Below are 22,415 nucleotides of genomic sequence, written 5' to 3'. Positions count from 1 at the left end.
AACCAGTAGTGATAGTCATGGTCCTACCCAGCCTCCAAGTTTCCTCTCAAATGTCATGTCCTCAGAGCAGCTTCTTTTCACTCCTCCCGCGAATTAAGTCAGCCATCTTGTGCTGGCTCATCATCCAAGGGATGACAGTGTGGTCAATCCTACTTCAGTCACAGCTCACTTCCACCTGTCCCGTCTTCCCCATGTAAGTTCCCTGGAGACAGCTCCATGTCTGATTTCTGTGTGTCCCCCAGAGTGCCTGGTGCTGCACGTGGCACTTAGTGGGTTCTTAGTAAAAGTTTATTGAATTGAGTTTGGATTGCATGCTATTCCTTTATCCAAAATGCGCATCCTGGGTGTGGTCTGTTCCTCAAGATCTCCCAGCTCTTACTCAACTCTTCTCCAGAGCCCCCTCGCTCTAATCCTCCCTGTCAGTCAGGTTGGGCCACCCGCGCCTGGAGAAGTGCCTGGTTGGGTTGTCTATGGAGACAGCTGCCCGCATCTGCTACACCCTTCTTCCTGCACCACCCCCCTCAGCTTCTTCCTTGTTCCTGGTGTACCCCACCCCAGTGTGGACACTGCCTGTAGAAGTGCTCACCTCTCTCTGACTAAGCTCTAGACATAGCACCCATCTTGGAGGCCTGGTCTCTAAATGCCTCTGGCTTCTCCCAGGCAGTCTAGAATCCCTTCTTGCAGGGTAGAGAAGCTCACTTGATATTTACAGGACCTGATGGACCCAGGAGCAGAACTCATTCCAAAGGGCTTCTGAAAGGAGTTAGTCTTTGCATTGTTGGACTCCTGTAGGGAGTGAGTGCCGCTTGTGGCTGGGTCCCCTGGGCCCTGGTACACCCCCCCAGGCAGCTCCACCTGAGGCCGGACTCTCTCAGACCAAGCCACCAGAAGCCTGTGTCCACCTTGGGGAGTACATTTTGCCTGTGCCACCTTGGACATGGCAGGCAGTGCCTGCCCTGGACTGAGCCATCTGGCTCCATCAAGCAGCGCCCTATGTCTGCTCCTGCAAAGCTACCCTGGGAAGGTGTGGCCAGCAAGACTCAACTGCCTCCTCTGGACAGCACGGCCCTGGGCAGCACCCTCTTGGACTCAGCCGGCAGAGTCCAGTGCCAGTCTTGCACGGAACCTGTTCTATACATTCAGCATGACCCTCGTGCCTGCCCTGGGCATGTCCAGCGGCCTCGAGCGCCCAGTGCAGAGAGGACTTCCAGGCAGGGCCTCTCGGCCACGGACAGAGGTCTCCCGGGGCAGCGCCCGGTGCCCGCATGGGCGGCTCTGGAGGCGCGTCCAGGCTGCCAGGCAGGCCGTGCGTCTATCCCCGGAGCCGCCAGCAGGGAGCTCCCTTTCGGCTCGGCCCGCGCGGCCGCGGGGGGCGGCGCTGCGCTGCGCCGCGCTGCGCTCCAGCCCGGACCCGGCCGGGGCCGCTGGATGCCGCGTCTCCGCTCCTGCTGCCTGCCGGGCGGGCTCCGGCGGCCGGTGAGTGCGGGGCGGCGGGGGCGGCCGCTCGGTGGCGGGCCCGGCCCGGGGGGGCGGCGGGGCGGTCTCGGGCCGGGAAGGCGGGCGGGCGACGGGGCGGCCGGCTCCTCCTCCTCCCCTGTCCCCTGGAAGCAGCGGCCCGGACTCCCGGCTCCGGTCCCCGGCCGCGCCGCGGAGCGCGGAGCCCGGCAGTGGGGGCCGATCGGGAGGGTCGGGCAGGGGGAGTCCGGCTCCTTTTGCCAGCTCAGGGGGCGCGGGGAGGCCGGGCAGGGTGGCCTTCAGTCTGGGGGGACCGGGGGCTTGGGGGAGCCCAGGTGGCCACGATCTGCGGGCTGGAGGCTGCAGCCTCGGGGATGGGGGGTTCTCGGGGCCAGGCCCAGGCCCCCCAGACAGACCGACCGACCAAGGCTCTGAGGAAGGCAGCGGGGAAGGCGAGCACCTCCACCGAGCCCTTTATCCCTCCCAGCGGCCTTCACCCTTTCCCTGCCAGGCCGACAGCGGGCTCCTCTCAAAGGAGCAGCTGCTAGACAGCTGGCAAAACAATGGAGCCCCCGCTTCCCCAGGCCCCCTCCCCTTGGGTCAGAAGATGGGGGGTTGGTGAATGGTAGGCTTTGGGGGATTAGGGAGCGCAAGCTGTCCCCTGTGACTGGCTGCTCACCTCACCTTTCCCTGCAAAGGGGTGGGGTGTGTGTGGGAAGGTCGGACAGCCAGCCTCAGGCCTCTGGGAGAGACTGTCCTGACGCCCCGCCCTGCTAACCTGTCATGCCAGTTGTTTCGCCAATGGGAAGGGAAGGTGGTAAGGTTAGCTGCCCCACCACCCCCGTGTAGGGGGTGCTGCTTGGTACCCAGCCTGGTGAGGGTCATGTTCCTGGCTGAGATAAGGCCTGCGGGGACACACCACACATTGGGGCTTTGTTGTAGGGGGGGGCTGGTGGTGGGGGATGGGGTGTCACCCTGTTGCAAGGCACATGTGTCCTGCTGATTAGTTGGAAAGGCTGCGCGCCAGAATGAGCTGTTGGGGGTGGGGGGAGGCAGCCAGTTTGTTTTTTAAGCAGTCCTCCTCTTGCCTGGTCACTTGGACAACAGGGCATGTTTGGCAGTGTCTTTGTGGTCTGTGTTTGTGTAGGGAGGCCTGGGACCGTCCTCCTGGGCTTTCCTGCCCTCAGATGGTCCCCCCAAATTATGGAATTGGATTCCCTCCCCTCTTCTCCTTGCCAGTGATTTGGGCTGGTTTGGGTGGGTTTGTTTTGTCTTGTGGAGTGCCTGGCATGTCAGTCCCCCCATGGAGAGTGAACTGTGTGGAGTGGATAAGCATGGGGCCGTGCTGGAAGGGAGGGAAGGTCGTCCAGGCGATTAAGAGCAAGATCACCTTAGCAAGACATTGAGTCTAGAGGTTCAAGCTGCCTTTCCATGCGTTTGCCCAGGCTGGAGCCCTTTTCTTGGGCAGGCCGGTATCCTGTTGTCATGACAGTGGGCCAGGCCTTGCCTAATGTTCCCCACTCTTTTGGTTCAGGGGCTCTTTTCTATTTGGGGATATTGAAAGTTGCTTTCCCGAGGTCTCTGGCTTCCTGACAGACCTCGCTGGCTCTTTGCCAATGGCCTGCCACCTCCTCAGCTTCCCCTCTGTCCTTTTGTGGTGAGGGCTTTCCAGGAAACATTCTCCTGGTTGCTGGACATGACTGGTTATATATAGCCTCGGGTGGAGGTGTGCTTGGCCATTTGGGGTCGGGGAACTTGGAGTTGGGGCCTCAATTCCAGGAAGATGATGGGGAACCTATTGTGATGTGGGGTTAGGGGAATGAGACGGGTCACAGGTGAGGGTGGAGAGTGGGTGTGGGAGGGGCAGAATACCGGTGGTCACTTCCTTTGGGAGCTTTGAACTTCGAACAGTTGATGACCTGGTGCCTGGCGGCTCTGAGTATGTAGTTTGTTTACTCTCTCCGGCCTGGCTCGGGTGCCAGGGTGTGTGCCTGAGGGCTTCCTCCGGTGCCCCAGCCTCTCCTCAGGAGCCCTCATGGGGATGTGCCCTTCCTGGCTCCTGCCTGGTCCCTTGACCTCAGTCCCTGGCAGTCTGGGCAGCCAGCCTGTCGCCCGGAGCCCCCTTCACTGGCCCAGCTTGAGGCTGCTCATTGAGGGGTGCATGTGTCTTCAGAAGCTGGGCCTGAAAACTCGAGGTCCCCTTGAAGGTGGACTGGGTGGGGCAGAACCAGGGCTTGTCTGAAAGGGAGAATCCACCCTACTCGGGCGGAGCAGGTTGTTGCTGGAACTCAGGAAGCTTTGATCGGGAATTGGTGTGTCACAGGTCTCCAGGGCAGCAGGGCTGTGCTTGTTCCCTCAAACCAAAGGTCTGTCCCCAGCCAGACCTCCCTCACCTTGAGTGGACGCCACAGACTGGACCCAGACCATCCATGGGAACAGGGTCCTGTTGGTGGCCCTGGGCCCCAGGCCTCTCCTGGGTGTGGTGGGTAAAGCCAGGGGGCTCTGGCCTGGTGTGGTTTAGAAGTTTGAGGGGCTGGGAGGGCCCAGCCCACCCTGTGCTATGAGTAACGAGTTCCCCCAAGACTTGGGCTGGGGGCTTGATGGAGCTTTTAAGTCCTGCTTTGGGTCAGGCCCCAGAGTGCTTTAAGATCTGCTCACCATACCTCACCCGCCATCACCATTTGCGGATGTAGCCTGAATTAGAGGGAGGGTGGTGCAGTGGTAGCAGCTGAATTGGGAGGAGTGCGGAGCAGACCTGAAGAGCCTCCAGTCCTCCCCACACCTGACTTCCCTTTCTCTTGAGGTAGGAATTGTGTGGCTTGTAAATTATCTACATTCCCTTGACATTTCAAAGCGCTTACAGTCAGGCAGTGGTTTAAATTGTGGACTGATGATTTTACAGGGCCCGGGGCCCCTTCTCTCTGCCAGGTACTATATTGTCACTTACAAGGGACTATTTTTCTTATTCTCTGATATTCAGAGATGTTGGGTGATGGGCTCAAGGTCACACAGCAAATCAGAGGCAGAGCAGGATCAGAACCTGCAGTTTGTGGTTGAGCAAAACACCTTTCCAGAAAAGGCTAGGGATTGGGGCCACGTCTGAACTCTCAGGCCCTTGGAGATTTTATAGTTGAAATAGCTAAGGTCTAGACAAGGGACGAGACTTGCTCAAGGTCACACAGAAGGTGGGGGTGGTGGCAGTGGGTCGGGTTAGCGGAGCTCAGCGCCCAGCGGGCCCCGGCAGGTCCCGCATGGGCCGAGGAGGTGCACCTGGAAGAGCAGCGGGGGACCTGGCGGGGCTGCTGGCACCTCTCCCTCTCCGGTTCCTCCCGGGCCTGCGGGATCGCTGCGTCCCCTGGGGAGACAGGATCGCGGCGGGAGGTGCCGCCGGCCGCCTGGAAGTGGCGAGGGCCGCGGGTTCCCGGCGCTGGGGCGGGCGGAGAGGGGAGCGGGAGCCGGCGGGCGGGCGGCGAGGTCATGTGAGAAGCGTGCAGGCGGAGGAGCGGCACACCTGGGGCCGGATCAGCTCCCTGTGACCTGGCGGGGAGTCACGGGGCGCTGCGGGGCGCGGCGGAACCGGCCGGGGAGGGGCTCGGCGGCGACAGGCGTCCCCCAACCCGCTCGGGCCGGGCCAGGTGCTGGGCGGGTCCCGCCGGGCGCCCTCGCGGTCCTCGGTGGCGGCCAGCGCCGGGAGCAGGGCCTCGGGGCTGCAGGAAACGGCCGCTCAGGGAGGTCAGAGGCCGAGCGAGAGAGGCCGAGCGAGAGAGGCCGGCTCTCTTGGGAAAGTATTTCCTTTGTATTTATTTATGAGTGTGGTCCGGGGGGTGCTGACCTTTCTAAGTATCCACCCACAGCAGCCAAGTCTGGACGCCCTTGTCTTGGGATTCTAACGTTATAGTTTCCATTTCCTGGGGTTTCTACGTTGCCAGCTGCAGGGTGACCCACTTAAATCTGTCCCCACTTAAAGCCACAAGACACCAGTGAGATCTATTTTAACCACGTCCCCGAAGTCACTGAAACTTTTTCAAGGCATGAGACGGCGAGCTTTGAATTTCCCATTGCAAACCGCGTTTACAGCTCCAACGCTAAATGGGTAGCTTACTGCTTTGTCAAGCCTGTCCTTTTTATTTTTCTTTTATTTGTTTAAATCTTGAAAATCACAAAAGTAACCTGTGTTGAAAAAAGGTTTAATTCACAGGAAGTGTACTAGGTAGAAAGCCAAAGTATTACCCCTCTTTGCTCCTACTCCACAGAGAAAATTTAGTAATGGATCTTTCCAGACTATTTTTCTAAAGCTTGTTATATATATTTATAGTTTAATATATTATATGTTACATAGTATAATTTTATATAAATATTAAAAAATTTTTATGTAGGAAATAAAGTACATGCAGAAGAGTAGAAGAAAAATATAATAAAACATACACACACAATAAAATATAAATATATAATACACACAATAAATATAAAATATAATAAAAACGCATAATCCCCCTATCTAAAGCCCCTAGGCTTGAATACACACACACCCCTACCAGCTAAATATTCTCATTGTAAAAAATTAAAACAGTATAGATAAAACAGAAGTCTGCTTTGACCCTTCTGAAATCCCTGTCTCTTTCCAGACCATGCATTTTTCTCTGCATACTCAAATATTATACATAATGTGCATGGATATATATGCACACATATAGTTCTTAAAACTTTAGCAAAATTATATATTATTTGGCAACTTGCTTTTTCACTTAATATAGTATAGAATCTTTCCAGGTCAGTATACACAAAACTACCTCATTCCTTTTAATAATGGTCCAGTTCTATAACTTAGCTATTCCCCCAGTGATGGGCATTTATATTGACAGAATTTTGCTATTACAAACAATGCTGCAAAGATTAGCCATGTTTATTGTGTGACTATGTGTGTAGAGGCCCTATAAGTGGAATTGCCCAGAGAATATGTACATTTAAATATTTTCATGGATATCGCCAACTTGCCCTCCTTAGACCAATTTGTACTCCCACCAAACGTGTGAGACGCCCTGCTTCCCATCCTCTAACTGATTGGTGTTATTAATCTTGGTAGTTTTTACTGAACTGCTAAGTGAACAATAGTATACCTGTTTTATTTCACGTCTGTGAATTTTCCAGAGGCTGACTACCTATTTGTGGTTGTTGGCCATTCATATTTCTGCATCTGTGAATTGCCTGTCCATATCCTTGGCAGTAGCTATGTGGGGCCTCTGGACTTGAGCAGGTGTGATTCAGGTTGGCTGTGTGCTCACCGGTTTGCCTTCACTCTTTCGGGCTTTCCTTTCCATATACAAAGGTCCTGCCCAGCGTTAAGATTTGATGTCTAGACTTAGTTGAGTCACACTTGTGCCGATAGTCGTTTGTGTACTACTTTGTTATCCTGTCTACCATCCCATTTTCATGGCGAGAGTGGTCCTGCCACTACTGGGGATCATTCTTGAGGGCTTACTCTGGGCTGGGCGTTATTCGAAGGGCTTATACACATATCTCATTTAATTCCCATGCCTTATGCGGGAAGTACTATTATCATTTCCGTTTTACAAATGGGAACACGGAGGCACAGAGGCCCTAAGTGCCTCGCCCAAGATTGCATAGCTGTTAACTCGGATTTGTTCCCAGGTTTCTTACCTGACATCTGAAGCCTAACTCTTGCATTAGTTTTATGTATCTTTATATCCCTTGCGTTTAGTAGGTGCTTGGTAGATGCATATTTTTTCCCAACATTTTATCACAAAGCTCTGCAGATATTTAGAAAAGTCAAAGTCAGTGAACACCTCCACTTCCTAGATTCTACACTTAATGCTTTATTATCCTTGCTTTATCACATATTTATCCCTTGATTCAGCCATCAAGCCATCTTACATTTTTGATGCACTCAAAGCAAATTGCAAACATTGGTATACTTTGCCCCCAATACTTTAGTGTATGTATCATTAACTAGAGATCAATATCTGTTTACAGTTCTTTTTTTCTTTTGAGTGAATATTTCACACAATGAAATGCATAAATCCTACGTGCACTATTTGATGACTGTTGACAAATATATACACCTGTCAACCCAAACCCCTATTAAGATACGTGACGTGAACAACAGCCCAGAAAGTTCCCTCATGCCCTTTCTCAGGCCATCCCCACCCCTATCCCCTTCCCTACCTCAGAGGTAGCCGCTGTTGTGACTTTCCTTTCACCATAGGTTACTTTTGCCTAGACTAGAACTTCACATCCATAGTACCATACCAGTATGTACTCCTTTGTCAAAGGCTTCTTTTACTGTCCCTGCCATAATATTTTGAGATTCTTCCCTGTTGTGTGTATAAGTAGTTGCTTCCTTATTATTGCTGAATAGTATTCCATTATATAAATATGTAAGCTGTTTCTCCTGTTGATGAACTGACAGATGCATATTTGAGTTGAATGCTCTTTGCCCTCAAAATGCTTTCTGTCTTAAAGTGATAAAGCAGCTGAGTTCACTGAGTCACTTGTACTTTGCTTTGATTTGAGGGATAGTAGTGTCAAAATGATTTAGGGAACACCCTAATTTACATACATATCTTTCCTCCGCTTAAAGTTAGGAAAGGCCTCTTGGACTAGGGTGAGGGGAGAAAGGCAGAGAAAAGGTGAGAAAGGCAGAGAAAAGGTCAGAAACACTGTAAGGTTACCTTCACCGGAAAGAGTAAGAGACGAAGGGGAGGCGGGTAGAAACTGCACCCTGGAATGGAGAGTGGGGAGAGAGTGATGTCATTGCTGCTGGAGATGTTGGACCTGAGGACAGGAGATGCTAGAAAGTCCAAGATCTGCAAGGTGACAGAGCCCGGGTCTCTGGCGAATTGGGCGCTGAGGAGCATAAGAGCAGCAGCAGCTACAGCTGCATTGTGGGTCTGACCCTGGAGGGGGAGGCTGCAGGGGGCTCCAGACATGTGGCACAGGAGAGAACCCAGGCCACAGCCAGGCCTGGCAGTTGTCGGGATGACAGTGAGGAAGGGGTACCTTGTAAGCTGTGCAGGTAACGGGCAAGACAGGGGTGATGAGAGAAGGGCTGAAATGGACTCAGTCTGCAAAGGCCGCAGGGTTGGAATGAGAGGGGTAACTTTGGCAGAAAGTTAATAGCTAACCTGTGTCCACAAGAGACTTAGATATTTGGAATTTTAGAGCTAGAAGAGACCTAGATCATCTAGTCCAACCTTGAGCAAAGTGACAGGCTCAAGGTCCCCCAGTGATTTGTTGGCAGCTCCAGGCCTAGATACCAGATCTCCTGATATTTCCGGCCAGTGCTCTCCCCTGTGCGGCCTCTGGGACTGTTGTTCCTGCCTGTCGCAATGACAGCGAGGGGCACGCTTTTGCCAAGACAGGTACTTACATGAAATTACTTCTCAGGGACCTCTCAAGGCCAGAGATTCCAGAATTCTTAGGCCTGTTTTCCACTGATACTGTTCAGATATCTAGCCCCCAGCAAAGAGCCAGGACTCGGTAAGGATTGCACAGTGAGATTTGGAGACCAAAAAAGTTGGGTTCTCTGTGGTTGGACTGAAGCCAAGATACTTGTTTGTCTTCTCAAGTCCCGGAGGTGGGTTTCTGTCTTCATTTTCCCCACAGTTGCTCCTGGAGCCATCTTCTAAACCAGCCTTTTAAGACAGTGCAGGTAATAAGGGGTGAAGGGTAAGGTGGGCAGTAACCAGCCAAAGGTCCCACATCCTGGTGTGTGGTAGGTCCGTGCTACACCCCCACCCATGTTCAGGAGGAGAGAGACTCCTCATGTCAAAGTAGAGCTCTGAAGAGGGAATGCCTGACCCCAAATCAGTCCAGACTCAGCTGGCCACGGCTACCCTGGCTTTGTTCTTCCTGGGCCCCCTAGATTTCCTGTCTTCCTCCTCCCAGGTACTATGGAGTAGTAGAACCAAAAAATTCAGAGGGAACTTTGTTTTATCAGGTAGAAACTGTGGTTGGAAGGGGAAAGGGGTGCCTGCTATGTCCACAGGGAGCTAGTGACTGAGTCCAATTTCCCACCTCTTTGGAGATGCTTTACGACTGAAGATTTCTCTAGAATTGCACTGCCCAGTATGATAGCCACTAGCCACATGGGACTGTTGAATACTAGAAATGTGGTTAGTCTGAGTTGAGATGTGCTCTAAGTATAAGGTACGCACTGGATTTTGAAGACTTGATAGGGAAAACAGAATGCAAAATATCTCAGTATTTTTTTATATAGATTACATGTTAAGATGACAATATTTGGGTCATATTTACATTAAATAAAGCATATTGTTAAAGTTAATTTCATTTATTTCTTTTTACATTTTTTAACGTGGCTAATAGAAAATTTAAAATTGCATATATAGCTTGAATTATATTTCTTGTGGACAGCACTGCTCTAGAAAGGATATTATCTCTCAGGAACCAAACGGGTCAGGGTGCTGGGCAGGAGGGAAGCAATTGGCCAGTGCACCGGGGCCCTCGGGAGTTCCTGGCCTTGATGCCCTTCCTAGGGTATCATTGTGTCTGGTTTGGGGTCCCTCTCCCCGGTTAGGGGTCCCTCTCAGTAGAATGGGGACCCTGGAGGGCCCTGTCTGGTTGTGGGGGTGGGGTGCACAGAGGGGAAAGGCCTCTCCAGGGCCTTGTAAGAGGTTATTGCTGGAAGGAGTAAGCTTGTAGGTCCTGTGTTTAGAAATCCAAGGGGGAGGCCTTCTTGGAGAGCGAAAAAGTTACATTTAATTTCTAATTAGGTGGTATGGCCTACTTCTACTTCGTGTTCCCTGCTGGTTAGAACAAGAAAGGCTCTCTCAGCTCCACCTCTGCCGGATTTTTCTCAGTCCTGTCCTCGCTGGGTGTGCATAGGGGTGGGAGTAGGTTGGCGCCACAGGCGCCCCTGCCGTGGAGCTGGGGTTTTCTCTCAGGCTGCCACAGCTTTCTTCCTGAGGCTATATTTAGGTGTTGGTCTGGGGAAAAGGATGTGAGTTTTTCAGGATCCTGTTTATCCAGCAGACCCCACCCCCACCTTCAGCTGTCTGTCCTCTCTTCAGTCTGAAACTTCCCCCTCCCTCCCTGCTTCACTTTGGGCGCCGAGGCCCTAGAGAGAAGACAGTATTTGCCATCAAATCCTGGCATTGCCACTTATTAGCTGTGTGACCACTAGCATATACTTAATTTTCTGAGCCCTGTTTTCTCCTTTGTAAAGTAGAGATAATGATACCTACCTTGCAGAGGTGCTGTGAGGTTCAAATGAGACCGTGTAGGTCAGGTGCCCGGCATTATGCCTGGCGAGTGGTAGTCATTACATAAATGTTGGTTCTTTGAGGTCTTCTGTCAGGCAGTGGCTCAGGCTGCTGCTCTACGGATAACAGGCTTAGGAAGGAGCCCGGGAGCATGTGATGCCTGTTGCCTTAATGGACATTGGCTGTGGGGAGGCGATGGTGCAGAGTCCTTTCCTTTTTCCTTTGTGTTTGAATCATAAGCTGGGTCCCAAGTTAGCTTGATGGCATCCTCTTGCCAGGAGGTCCAATCTCCCAAATGCCACCTCTGTGCACACCTAAGCCGTGATCTATTAAGGACTGCAGGAAATGACAGACTTTGGAGTCGGGACTTTGACAACCTCAAGTCTCCTTATTTGTCAAATGGGAGTGATAATAGACCTACCCATAGCAGTGTTATGAGGATTAACTTCACTGAGACGGTATTGTGTGAAGCAGAGCGCTGGCACAGAGCCTGCACTCAGTGAGGGGCAGCTGTGCTCGTTGGTTGGCCATGTCTGGACGGGAGACACAGGTAGACACTCTGCTTAAATAACCTTGCTCTATCTCTTTCTGTTTGCAGCAGCAAGGTGGGGCAGAAAGGCCCTGTACCAAGCACCCATAATTCTCTGGGGGCATCACCCCTAAAAACAGCACCCCCACCATGTTTAACCTAATGAAGAAAGACAAGGACAAAGATGGCGGGCGGAAGGAGAAGAAGGAGAAAAAGGAGAAGAAGGAGCGGATGTCAGCGGCAGAACTGCGGAGCCTGGAGGAGATGAGCCTGCGACGTGGATTCTTCAACCTGAACCGCTCCTCCAAGCGTGAATCTAAGACGCGCCTGGAAATCTCCAACCCCATCCCCATCAAGGTGGCCAGCGGCTCCGACCTGCACCTGACTGACATCGACTCCGACAGCAACAGGGGCAGTGTCATCCTGGACTCGGGCCACCTAAGCACAGCCAGCTCCAGTGATGACCTCAAGGGTGAGGAAGGCAGCTTCCGTGGCTCTGTGCTGCAGCGGGCAGCCAAGTTCGGCTCTCTGGCCAAGCAGAACTCACAGATGATTGTCAAGCGCTTCTCCTTCTCCCAGCGGAGCCGGGATGAGAGTGCCTCAGAAACCTCCACCCCCTCAGAGCACTCTGCTGCCCCTTCTCCGCAGGTGGAGGCGAGGACTCTAGAGGGACAGCTGATGCAGCATCCTGGCCCAGGCATCCCTCGACCAGCGCCCCGGTCCCGAGTCCCTGAGCTGGTGACTAAAAGGTTCCCGGCTGACCTGCGTTTGCCCCCTGTGGTGCCCCCGCCACTCCCTGCCCTCAGGGAGCTGGAGCTGCAACGACGGCCCACTGGAGACTTTGGCTTCTCCCTGCGGCGCACGACCATGCTGGATCGGGGCCCAGAGGGCCAGGTCTATCGCAGGGTGGTTCACTTTGCTGAGCCCGGTGCGGGCACCAAGGATGTGGCCCTGGGGCTGGTGCCAGGTGACCGTCTGATGGAGATTAATGGGCACAACGTGGAGAGCAAGTCCAGGGATGAGATTGTGGAGATGATCCGGCAGTCTGGGGACAGCGTGCGGCTCAAGGTGCAACCCATCCCAGAGCTCAGCGAGCTGAGCCGGAGCTGGCTGCGGAGTGGCGAGGGAACCCGCAGGGAGCCAGCCAATGTGAGTGTTTCCCGGGAGGCAGTGGGGGGCAGGGATTGGGAATGCTGGCATCTCTTGTGGTTGTACTTGGGTACATGATGGGGGTACGTAAGAGCTGCAGCCAGAGCCAGCAAGTGTGTGAGTGATGGAGCCGTGCCGCTCCTTGGGCTCCGGGGACAACTTACCTGGCCTCGAGGAGGAGTGACCTCAGCAAGGAGTGAGACTCTGTGATCCAAGCTTCATGATACAAGGGTGGGTTAGAGGTCTGGGCACCATATTTCCTGAGCCCTAAATTGGGGCATGCAGGTGAACATGTGCCACTTCCAGATATGAGAAACAGTCTGGACTATTAGTCTACTCCTAGACTGGTATCTGGACTAAAGTATAGGATTTCCGTGTGATTTAGATATTGGAGATGAAAATGCTTTGGTAGCTTCCAGGGCGATGACCTCAGGCCTCCTCTGGCCCCTGAGTGAGTGAGGAGTTGAATACCAGGTAAGGTTGCAGAGATAAGCAGGGGCCAGACCATGGAGGACCTTGTAAATTATGGTAGGAGTTTAGATATTATCCCAGTGAAATGGGATCATTGTAGGGTTTGAAGCCGGGGAGTGACTGGATCCTGGGCTCCAAGAGTCTCTATGACCTCTCTTGCAAGAAGAAAAAGCCTGGCCCCAGAAAAGTCTGCAGGGATTGTGTGACCTGACTACCCCTGAGACCCCAACTGTTAGCCTGTGCACACAAAACAGCAGTGGAGGGGGTGACACAGGGGCAGAAGAGATTTAGATCAGAGCGTGAGCTGGTCTCTAGGTGGATGGACATCTCTAACCCCAGGGGTCTTTTGATAGGGTGGCTGCATATCAGTTTGGAACGTTCTGCCTGGCGACAGTGCATGAAGGACAAGTTGGTTTCTGGCCATCCCTCTCTCCCAACTGTGGGTTTTAAGACTGTCCAGATCTGGTCCCTGCAACCTAACCAGTGCACAGCCTCTCCAGGACCTTTCAGCACTAAGTGACCGGCCAGATGTGTCAAAGTCAGAAGTGGGAGGAAATGCTAAGGAAGCAGGCAGAGCCCCAGTCCTAGCTTTCTCCTGGGGAGGGGAAGTGGATGCTCAGAGGGCTGCTCTGCTTCGCGGCATAACAGGCCTGGAGGGCCTGGGAGCAGCAGGGTCAGAGTCTGGCAGGAAGCACTGGAGTTGGGTTCCAGATCTTTCTTTACCCTGGGGCTGGTGGGTCAGGCAGCTTTGCCAGTCAGGAAGGAGTAGTGAGTGGGAGGGAGCCTGCCGTGGAGTTCAGGGAAGGACCTGGACTCATTTATTCCAGAAACGCACATCGAACACCTACTATGTGTTAGCCACCAGGCGAAACTAAACTCTTAGAGGGAATGGTCTTTGTCTCAGAACCAAAGACTATACCATGTTGCTATGTGTGGCAACTTTCTCCCAGGCTAACATTGCTTTTAACAGATGGAATTTTCTTCTTCTTAAAGAATGAATCCCTGGGGGGATTGTTGCTAGCTCCCTGCTGAACCACAGCGCAGGCCTTTATGGGGCCCTGAGCCTGGCATCCCAGATGCTGCTTAGTTTCTCTTTATAGCACAGGGATCTTCCTGGCTTCTCATATTTCCCAGCCACTCTCCCTTCCCAACTAGCTGCTGCTACCCCATCCCTGGGGAAGTAGATGGTTTAACTTTGGAGGCCCTGGTGGCTTCCAGGTTACAGCTGGTATCTCTGAAATGCTGACTTGCTCTAGCCCCCCTGGGACAAGCCCAGGTGGTGCCCAGAGGACTTCTTCCCCAGGCTAATGCCTGGGGGATCCAGCAGGGGACACAGTGGAAAGCCCCATCCTCATGAGTCTCCTAGAGCCATCTGACAGGACAATGAGAAGCATAGGATTGAGAGACCCCGTATCTTTTCCTACCTGGTGGGTGTGGAGACTCATACCACAGCAGAGAGGAGCAGAGGGAGCCCCGCATCCCAGCTTCCCGGGACAGACCCCGGAGCCGGTGTGGGAGTGCTGCAGCCTCTTCTGCGGCTCTCATCCTCTATCTCCTCCTCTTCCTCCCACTCCTACTCCTGCTCCTTTTCTTGGCAGCAGTTCTAATCCCAATTCCATGCCAAGAAAAGAGTCTTCCCGCCTCCTCCAGGATCCTGGGAGGGGTACCCTGACAACTCCAGCCCCACAGGGACAGCTCCTGGCAGCCACCCTGCCCGCCAGGCCATCCATCAACTGTGTCCACACGTTGCCTGTCCCCAGGGAGCCCTGAGGGAGCCGGCTGGCCATCTGTTCTCTTTCTGCACACAGATGGGGGCCAGGCCCCGTGGCTCCTCTCCATGGCCTGTTCAGAGGGCCCCAGGGAGAGACAGCCCCTCGGGTTTCCCTCTCACATAGTATGTGTCCAGAATGCTTGGCTCACACCTTCTTCCTGTGTCCCTGTAGCTGCTAGACAAGGTTCCTGGGAATAGGGGTGAGCCACAGTGGTAGGATAGACTTGGGGCCTGACAGAAATCACTCAGCGGGCCTGAGAAACAGCTCTTCTTCTGCCATCTGTCCTTCCAATCATTGTTGTGGTTAGTGTCGTCAAGTCAGTTCTGACTCCTAGTGACCTTGTGTAGAGCAACGCAGAACCCTGCTCTGTCTTTTTTGCACCATCCTCTCACCTTCCAGGGCTCTATCAGACAATGCCCCACTACTATTCATAGAGTTTTCATGGCCAGTTTTTGGAAGTGGGTGGCCAGGTCCTTCTTCCTAGTTTGTCTCAGTCTGGAAGCTCCGCTGAAACCTGTCCACCATGGGTGACCCTACTGGTATTTGAAATACTGGTGGCCTAGCTTTCGGCATCACAGCAACATGCAGCCGCAACAGTATGACAACCGACAGATGGGTGATGTGGTTCCCTGACCAGGAAACGAACCTAGGCTACAGTGGTGAGAGTGCCAAATCTTAACCACTAGACAACCAGGGCTGGCTATCCTTCCGCTCACCTATCTATTAAATAAACATTTGTTGAACTCTTACTGTGTGCTAGGTCCTGGGATCCAGCAGTGAGCAGCACATAATCCCAGTCCCAAGGAACTCATAGTCTAATGGGAGAGATGGTCAAGTAGCAGACAATGGCAGTGCCATTTGAGAAGCTCAATGACAGGGGCCCGGACAGGATCCTATGGGGCAAAGAAGAGGGACTTCAAGCACAGTCCTGGGAGTGAGTCAGGAAAAGCTGACACTGGGTAGAAGATGAGTACAGAGGAGGCGAGAGGAAGGAGAAGGCTGTAATTGTCAAGGCCTTGAGATTGGAGAGAGAAGGACACATTTGGAGAATAGGCTGCGGGACAGTGTGTGGGAATGAATATTGAGAGAAGCAGCAGAAGAGGTAAGCAGGGGCCAGGTCACCTACCCTTGTGTGCCACGCTAGGGAATGTGAACTTCAACCTAACGGCAATGAAGCAGTTTAATCAGGAGTGATAGGAACAGATTTTAGAAAATCTCTCTGGCTGCTTATGGAGAATGCTTTCAGGTGTAGCAAGGATAGCTGTGGGGAGAATAGTGAGGGAGCTGTCGTGGTAGAATGGATGGAGGCCAGAACTTGGGTAGAAGCAGTGGAGATGGAGAGAGGTGTCAGACATGAGCAACTGAGGGAGGCTCAGTATCGTCGGTGACCAACTGGTATGGGGGATGGAGGAGAGGAGGGGTCAAGTGTGACTGCCAGTTTTGGGGGAAGATACTAAGTTTTTTCTTGGTTCCTTAGGGAGAGTGTTTTAGAGGTATCTGCTTTGGGATCAATTACTCTTAAACTTTCTAATGGCGAAGAGTCACCTGAATCTGGTGAGATTAAGGGAGGTGTTGGTAAGGATGAGAATCTCAAAACCCAGTTGGATCAAAATTCCTTTCTCTAGTTCCATGAGTCTGTGTGGGAAAGTCAGTGCCCACTGAGAAGGGGCAGAGGCTGGGTGGGGACTAGGGCCTGAGAGAGAGGAGAGCTGGTCCCTTCTGTTTGTATCCTCAGCAGGCCCAGCATGGGGGCCAAGTAGGTTGTCTGGGAATATAGGATGTTTCTGCTGAGCTCAGAAAAGCCCACCTGGCTAAACCTTGGCCAGTGTGGTTGTCCCCCTGCTGCCAAGAGCTAGAGGAGCTGGCCTGCACGGGAGCCCTGCCCCGAAATCACTGCTTCCCTGAGCATGGAGGATGTGGAGGGAGGCGAGAGATGGGGGTTTGAAGGAAAGTCTACCACTTCCTTCCAGTCAAGTCTAGTTTGCTGGCCTCTGGAGTTGTCAGGCATTTGCCTGAGATCTGTGATACGGTTTCCTGTGCTGTTGGAACTTGGAGTTTGTACTCAGAGGCTATAGGGCTGTAAGGTTCCTTGAGAGGTCATCATGTCCATCTAAACCACCTCCAGACTCAGGAGAACCTGAGACAGGGCATGTTAGAATGGAAAAAGCATACATTTTGGAGCCAGAAAGACCTGTTTTTGAGTTTTACTAAAGTTACCAAACTTTTCTGAGCCTTAGTTATTCATTTCCTTGAACATTTAATGAAGTCTTCTTAAGGACCAGGCACTGTACTGGGCACTGGGGGATTAAGTAAATGAAATATACGGTTGTCCCTCAGTATCCTCGGGGGGATTCGTTCCGGGGCTCCTGCAGATACCCAAATCCACGGAAGCTCACGTCCCTTATATAAAATGGCGCAGTATTTGCATATAACCTACACACATCTTCCTGCACACTTTAAATCATCTCCAGATTATAATACCTAATACAATGTAAATGCTATATAAATAGTTGTCATACTGTATTTTTTAGGGAATAATATCAAGAAAAAAAGTCTGTACATGTTCAGTGCAGACGCAACCATCATAGGCTTTCAGTCCGCAGTTGGTTGAGTCCGCAGTTGTGGAGGGCTGACTGTAATCTTCCCTTCAGGAAGCATAGACCTAAGTAAAGAAATGCAACCAAACGCCGTAACTGCTCTCACAGAAGTCTGTACAGGTGTACAGCAGAGCGGGAACGAGGAAGTGGCCAGTTCCACCTAGGGAGAGGGGTGGCAATTAGGAAAGGCCTCTTAGAGGAAGTGACCCTTGATCTCTAGGAGCTTATTCTGTCCTCCCAGAATCTGAGAAGACTAAATCAGAGAAGGATGCACATCCAACTAACTCCAGTTTTCTCTGAGGAGGAGAATAAGATTGGAGCTAAAGGGAGACTTGTTTTTTATTCTATATACTCTACTTTGTTGAGTCTTTAGGTAAGATAAATGTATTAATGTATTAGATGAGATCACTTCTGTGAGACTTTGGCAGGTAGTAAATGCTCAGGAAGATGAGACCCTTCCCTCTGCCTGGTCTCTAAAGCCATCCCCGGAAGGAAATTTTGCAGCCTCTTTAATTAATCCATCCTAGTGCTCTCCCATCCTTGCTCCTGGTAAGGTTTTCTGTCCCATGAAGACTCCTGATCCTTTTGTCCAAACTCTTTCCCTGTGGCTGTGTCCTTAAAGACAGCCAGCCGAAGGGAGAGGTGGGACGCTGGGTGCTCCTCAGCTATTTCCAGCTTCTTAGAGCCCAGCTTCTCAGGCCTACAGGCGTGGTCATCAGAGACCTTGCAGGAGACTGGTCAGTCAGGGTTGCCTGCATCTGGGAGAAGGGCGGGGGCCCCTGTCCCGTAGTGTAAGCTCTAGACCCCTGGGTGGGAACTGTAGGAGCCTTGTTAACCTTGTCCCCAGGACCCCTGGGTGCTGTCAGGAGTAGGGCCTGAGGGATTCCAAGGAGAGACTCAAAATTGTACTGCTTCTAGGTCTGCCAGGACAGCCTCTGAGCAATGGGCTTTCCCAGGGCCTTCTGGTAGTGGTGGAGCAGCTGGGTGCTGCCTGGGCTCAGTGTTCTAGAATGCTTCTGTTCCCAATGTAACTCCAAATGATGCTTGAAGGGGTTTTTGTTTTTTGTTTTTTAAACAGGACATTTTTACTTCGTTTTGTGCCAAAGCTTCAGGCACTTCTGGCATCAGAGAGTCTCTATGTGAGAGCCCTGGCTTGGGGGCTCAGAGTAGATCCCACACTGAGTTCTTTTGGTAATGAGGGGCCAGTGGGTAGGTGTCAACGGCATGAGAACTGGTGGGTGAAGGGTCTTTGGGAGCGTTTTGGAGGGTTGTCTATCCTGGATTACTGGGATGCGTGGGCCCAGCAGGACAGAGCGGTGGACTAGGTCTTTCTATTCTGCTCCATCTCCCTTCTCTGTCCTCAGAGGCACCATTCTGCCTTCTTCCCAATGAGATGCTAGACGAACTGCAGCCCCAGAGTGCCCTGGCCACCCAGCCCGTGGGTGGTGGGCACAGAGCCCAGACCACATTGAACTGGATGTGGGTACATGTCATGGTCATCGGTTGTTTTTGCAGGCGCAGCTTGGAGGCCTGGGGCGGGGGCAGGGCCTTGATTGAGGTAGCCTGCCCTGACCCCTTCTGGCCTAGCCAAAACCCTTCTGGCCCATCCTGATACCCTTGGCTACTCTGCCCTCTGCTTCCTTCTAATCTCTCTTATTTACATTGAAATGGTTCTGGAAAATACCAGATATGCAAACACCCAGACTAGGGGTGGGTGAGGAGTGGGGTGAAGGGGGGTGTGTGGCGGGTGGGAACACAAGTATTTTAAAAATGCTGCAAATCTCTACAGCGTTTCCCAGAAACCACAAGCACGCGTTCCGCCTGCCAGCAGGGCTCCCGCCACCCCACTACACTAAGCTGCTGGATTCTCCTCGCTGTAGCCTGGGGTGGAGAGCAGCATCTGTGGGGGTGGGACCCGTGACTTGGTTGGGGAGGGGGCTCCCTTGCTGCCTGGGCAGGCTGCCTGGCGCCTCCATTGTCAGTGCTGGGCAGTGGGTATGGCTGTGCCCCAGGCTTCCAGCAGCACTGTGGGTGCCCACCGTGCCAGACAGACACTAGGAAGAAATGGAGTCTTCATGGCTCCCCACCTCCTGCTGTGCAGTTTTGGGGGGCCCCAGCCAACCCTTGAGTCCTGATTGGTGTTTGGCAGCAGCTTCTGTTCTGTTAAATACAGGAGACAGTGTCATCAAAGCTGATTTTTTCAGTCGTTGGCTCTAGTTTGGTTGGGAAACTATTTCCTCAGACCTGGGTCATCACTCTGGCTGGCTCCCTTAATCTCTTGCCATATATTCTTCAGCATCAGGGCATAGCGTTCTGCCCTAGCACAGCTCAGGCTGCCGCTTTGCACAGACTCCAGGGCGAGGAAGAACGGAGGGTGTTTGCCCCCTGTTCTGTGTGGCGCCCAGTACCATGTGTGGCACTGACACGCTCCCTAAGTAGTGCTCAATTGATCCGGGAAGGATTCAGCTGAACAGAAGTCCCTGGAGAGAAGGGCATGAAAGATAATAGCAAGGATGAGGATCGTGACTGGTGGTCACTACGCATGAGGCACTGTTCTGGATGTTTTACATGTAGTAACTCATTAACTTTCCCCAACAACTCTTAAAAGTAGTTATTATAATAATCTCTATTTCACAGATGTGGAAGCTGGATTGCAGAGAGGTTAAGGTTAAGCAAGTTGCCTAAGGTCTCACAGCTGCTAAGTGACTCGTTGGGGTTGGATCTTGGGCGTCAGCTCCTGGCTCTTCACCAGTGAGCTCTGTAGGGTAGAGAGGGCAGTCTCCGGGTATTCTCCACCCACTGCCCGGGCGGGGGCCCTTCTGACTCCTGTCACTAGAAGGCTCTTCTCCAGAAGGGGAAGCCGGGCGTGACTGGCCACTCTTGCTCTGTGGACCGTGAGCCACAGAAGGGCGTGACCATTGCTCTCTGGCTCTCCTGAGGATTAGCCAGAGGCAGTGAGCTCAGGGGGCAGCAGGCGGGGTCTGACCTTGCGGGAGCAGGGAGGGGTTCTGGGAAGGGTGTTGAGAAGCCTTAGGGAGAGAAGGGCACCTGCTTTGGCAGCGCCTGGGTGTGGTCCCCCAGTAGTGGTGGAGGGGCGCACTTTTGCCCCTTGCGCATTTGCCCTGTTGGATCCTGGAGGGCAGGGACGTTGCCCCCTCACCTTTTAGGCCCTTGTTGGCGTGCTAGTTCTGGTTCCCGCAGCATGCAGGGTGGCAGGATCCCTGGACTGTCACCTCTGACCAAGAACACGCCCTCCTCTGCTGCAGGGGGGCTGAACACTGTTGTTCCTCCTGTGCGCTGAGGGAAAAAGGTGAGGAGCACAGCCTGGCAGAGCGCGTAGCAGGCAGTGGGTGTGCAATGCGAGTTCTCACTGGCTTCTACCATTGAGTCCCTGCTGTTCCTTTTCCCTATAATGCTCTTCCCTGCCCACCCTCATGCACTCATATGCATTGGCCCCAGTTTGAATATCATTTCCTCAGGGAAGCCTTTCCTGATCCGCTCAGACCAAGTCAGCTCTGCACCCTGACTACACCCCGTCTTTCTCCTTCATAACATTCATCAAGATTGTCGTTAAACTAGTTATCCTCCCCTTTTTCCAGGGCTGGAGCACTTCATGAGAGCAGTGGCTATTTGGTGAAGGAAAGAGGATGGTTCTCTGGTCAGGAACTGGTTTCCCATTCTCTCTGTTTGCTCAGTTTGGGTTCCTAGTACCACTCGCCCCCACCTTGACTGGCCTTGGTGACTTTGTCTGCAGTACATTACCATGTCCTGCCACTACCCTTGACTCTGCTTCTTGCGTGCCTGGGCACTGCGCAGCTCTCTCAGGAGTGCGGGGGAGATGAGCTCTAGGCATCCGGGAGCAGGAGCCTGGGGAAGGGGCTCTAGGAGGAGGGTCCCAGGGACAGCCTGCCTTCTGCCTGGCGCTGGAGCCTCCAGGAAGGCACCAGGCTTGGTTGAGAAGCAGATTTGGGGTCACACGGGGTCACACAGTGTCCAGCGCAGGGGACCCTGGAGGAATGTGCCTGTCTTACTGACAGGTCTCGGAGGGCGTGGACTGGAGGCCGGCAGGGCTCAAGGCTTCCTCTTCCCCTCTGCTGCTTTCCCTGGGCCGCCTGCATGCTGGAATGTCGGCAGGCTGGGAATTTTCACAGCGAGGATTTTTCCCAGTCACAGCAACAGATTCCAGCTGGAGCCTGGGGACAGCTCCCACACGGGCTGGGGCTACCAGGGAGGGCAGGGGCTGATGGTAGGACAGCCCTAATAGCTCTGCTCTTGGGGTCTGGGCTCAGTTTCCATCCTCTCTGGGAGATGCAAACATCTGTCTCCCCACTGGAGTAGGCCAGGGGAAACCTGGGCTTCTGGAGCTGTGGGGCTCAGGAGAGGCAGTGGGAGGCCTTGGGGACCAGAGGCTGTCTCAGTGAGGAGAGGACGTGGCTGGCCATGTGCCTCAAGGCCTCCCTTCCTCCAGCCGGGGTGTGAGTCAGCAAGGGGAGCCGCCTCGGATTCCACCCTCAGGTGGGGCTGAGCCCGCCAGATCCAGGTTCTCCCGCCTATGGGGCCACTCAGCCTTGGCAGGAGGTGGCACTGCTGAGTTTGTCACCATATTTGTCCTCCACTCTGTGGGCTCCACAGTGCCTCCAGGGCGTGGCTCCCTCTCTTAGTGACCTTTCCGGCCCCTGTGCCCTTTGCCCCCTGATCTCAGTTCTGCTGGCTCCTCCCTCCCGTTCTCTTTTCTGCAAGGAGCTGACTCACTTCCTCCCTCCCTGCCCAGCCTCTCTCACTGCCAGGCCCTGTGGCATGCAGGGTACCCCCAGCGAGGGAGATTTCTCACAGGGCACTTCCTGGGCTCGCTTCTCTGGCAGTGGGACTGTAAGGCTGCCCCTGGCTTTGGGGCAGAAGAGGGTGGGGTGTCGAGTGGAGTGGGGGTCGGGGCAAGGCTCTGGGCTGTAGGGAAGGCTAGGTGCTGGTGGCCTGGAGCCTTAGCACAATCAGGGCAGGATGTCAAGAAGCCTTGGTGAGCACCTGCTCCGTGTCACACTGTGGGCTTGGTTCTGTGGAGGAGAAAGGCCGAAGATGCCATCCCTGTGATCAGGGAGCCTGTGCTTTCTCTAGAACAGAAGACATCTGCTAAAAGATAGATCCCGGCCGCAGTGGCATGGGCTAGAGGCCAAGCAGCGACAGCACTGTCAGGCAGCAAGAGACG

At 53.4% G+C, this 22,415-nt stretch overlaps 1 protein-coding gene across 27 annotated transcripts in view; it reads left to right on the top strand.

The window, feature by feature from the left end:
* Positions 1-584: 584 nt before the first annotated feature.
* Positions 585-22,415, top strand: part of MYO18A (myosin XVIIIA) — a 95,668-nt gene continuing 73,837 nt past the window's right edge. For 18 of the 27 annotated variants that reach the window (XM_070562786.1, XM_070562761.1, XM_070562783.1 and 15 more), the window contains exons 1-2: positions 1,343-1,476; positions 11,293-12,372. In XM_070562786.1, coding sequence (XP_070418887.1) covers positions 11,374-12,372 — 999 coding nt within the window. In that variant the 5' untranslated portion in view covers positions 1,343-1,476; positions 11,293-11,373. Of the gene's footprint in view, positions 1,477-11,292; positions 12,373-22,415 lie in introns of all 27 variants that reach the window. The other 9 variants (XM_070562784.1, XM_070562779.1, XM_070562757.1 and 6 more) reach the window with 4 other exon arrangements.

This window comes from Equus przewalskii, chromosome 10 (assembly GCF_037783145.1).
Source record: "Equus przewalskii isolate Varuska chromosome 10, EquPr2, whole genome shotgun sequence".
Classification (NCBI taxonomy): Eukaryota; Metazoa; Chordata; class Mammalia; order Perissodactyla; family Equidae; genus Equus; species Equus przewalskii.
This window is presented reverse-complemented; position numbering and strand designations above follow the sequence as displayed.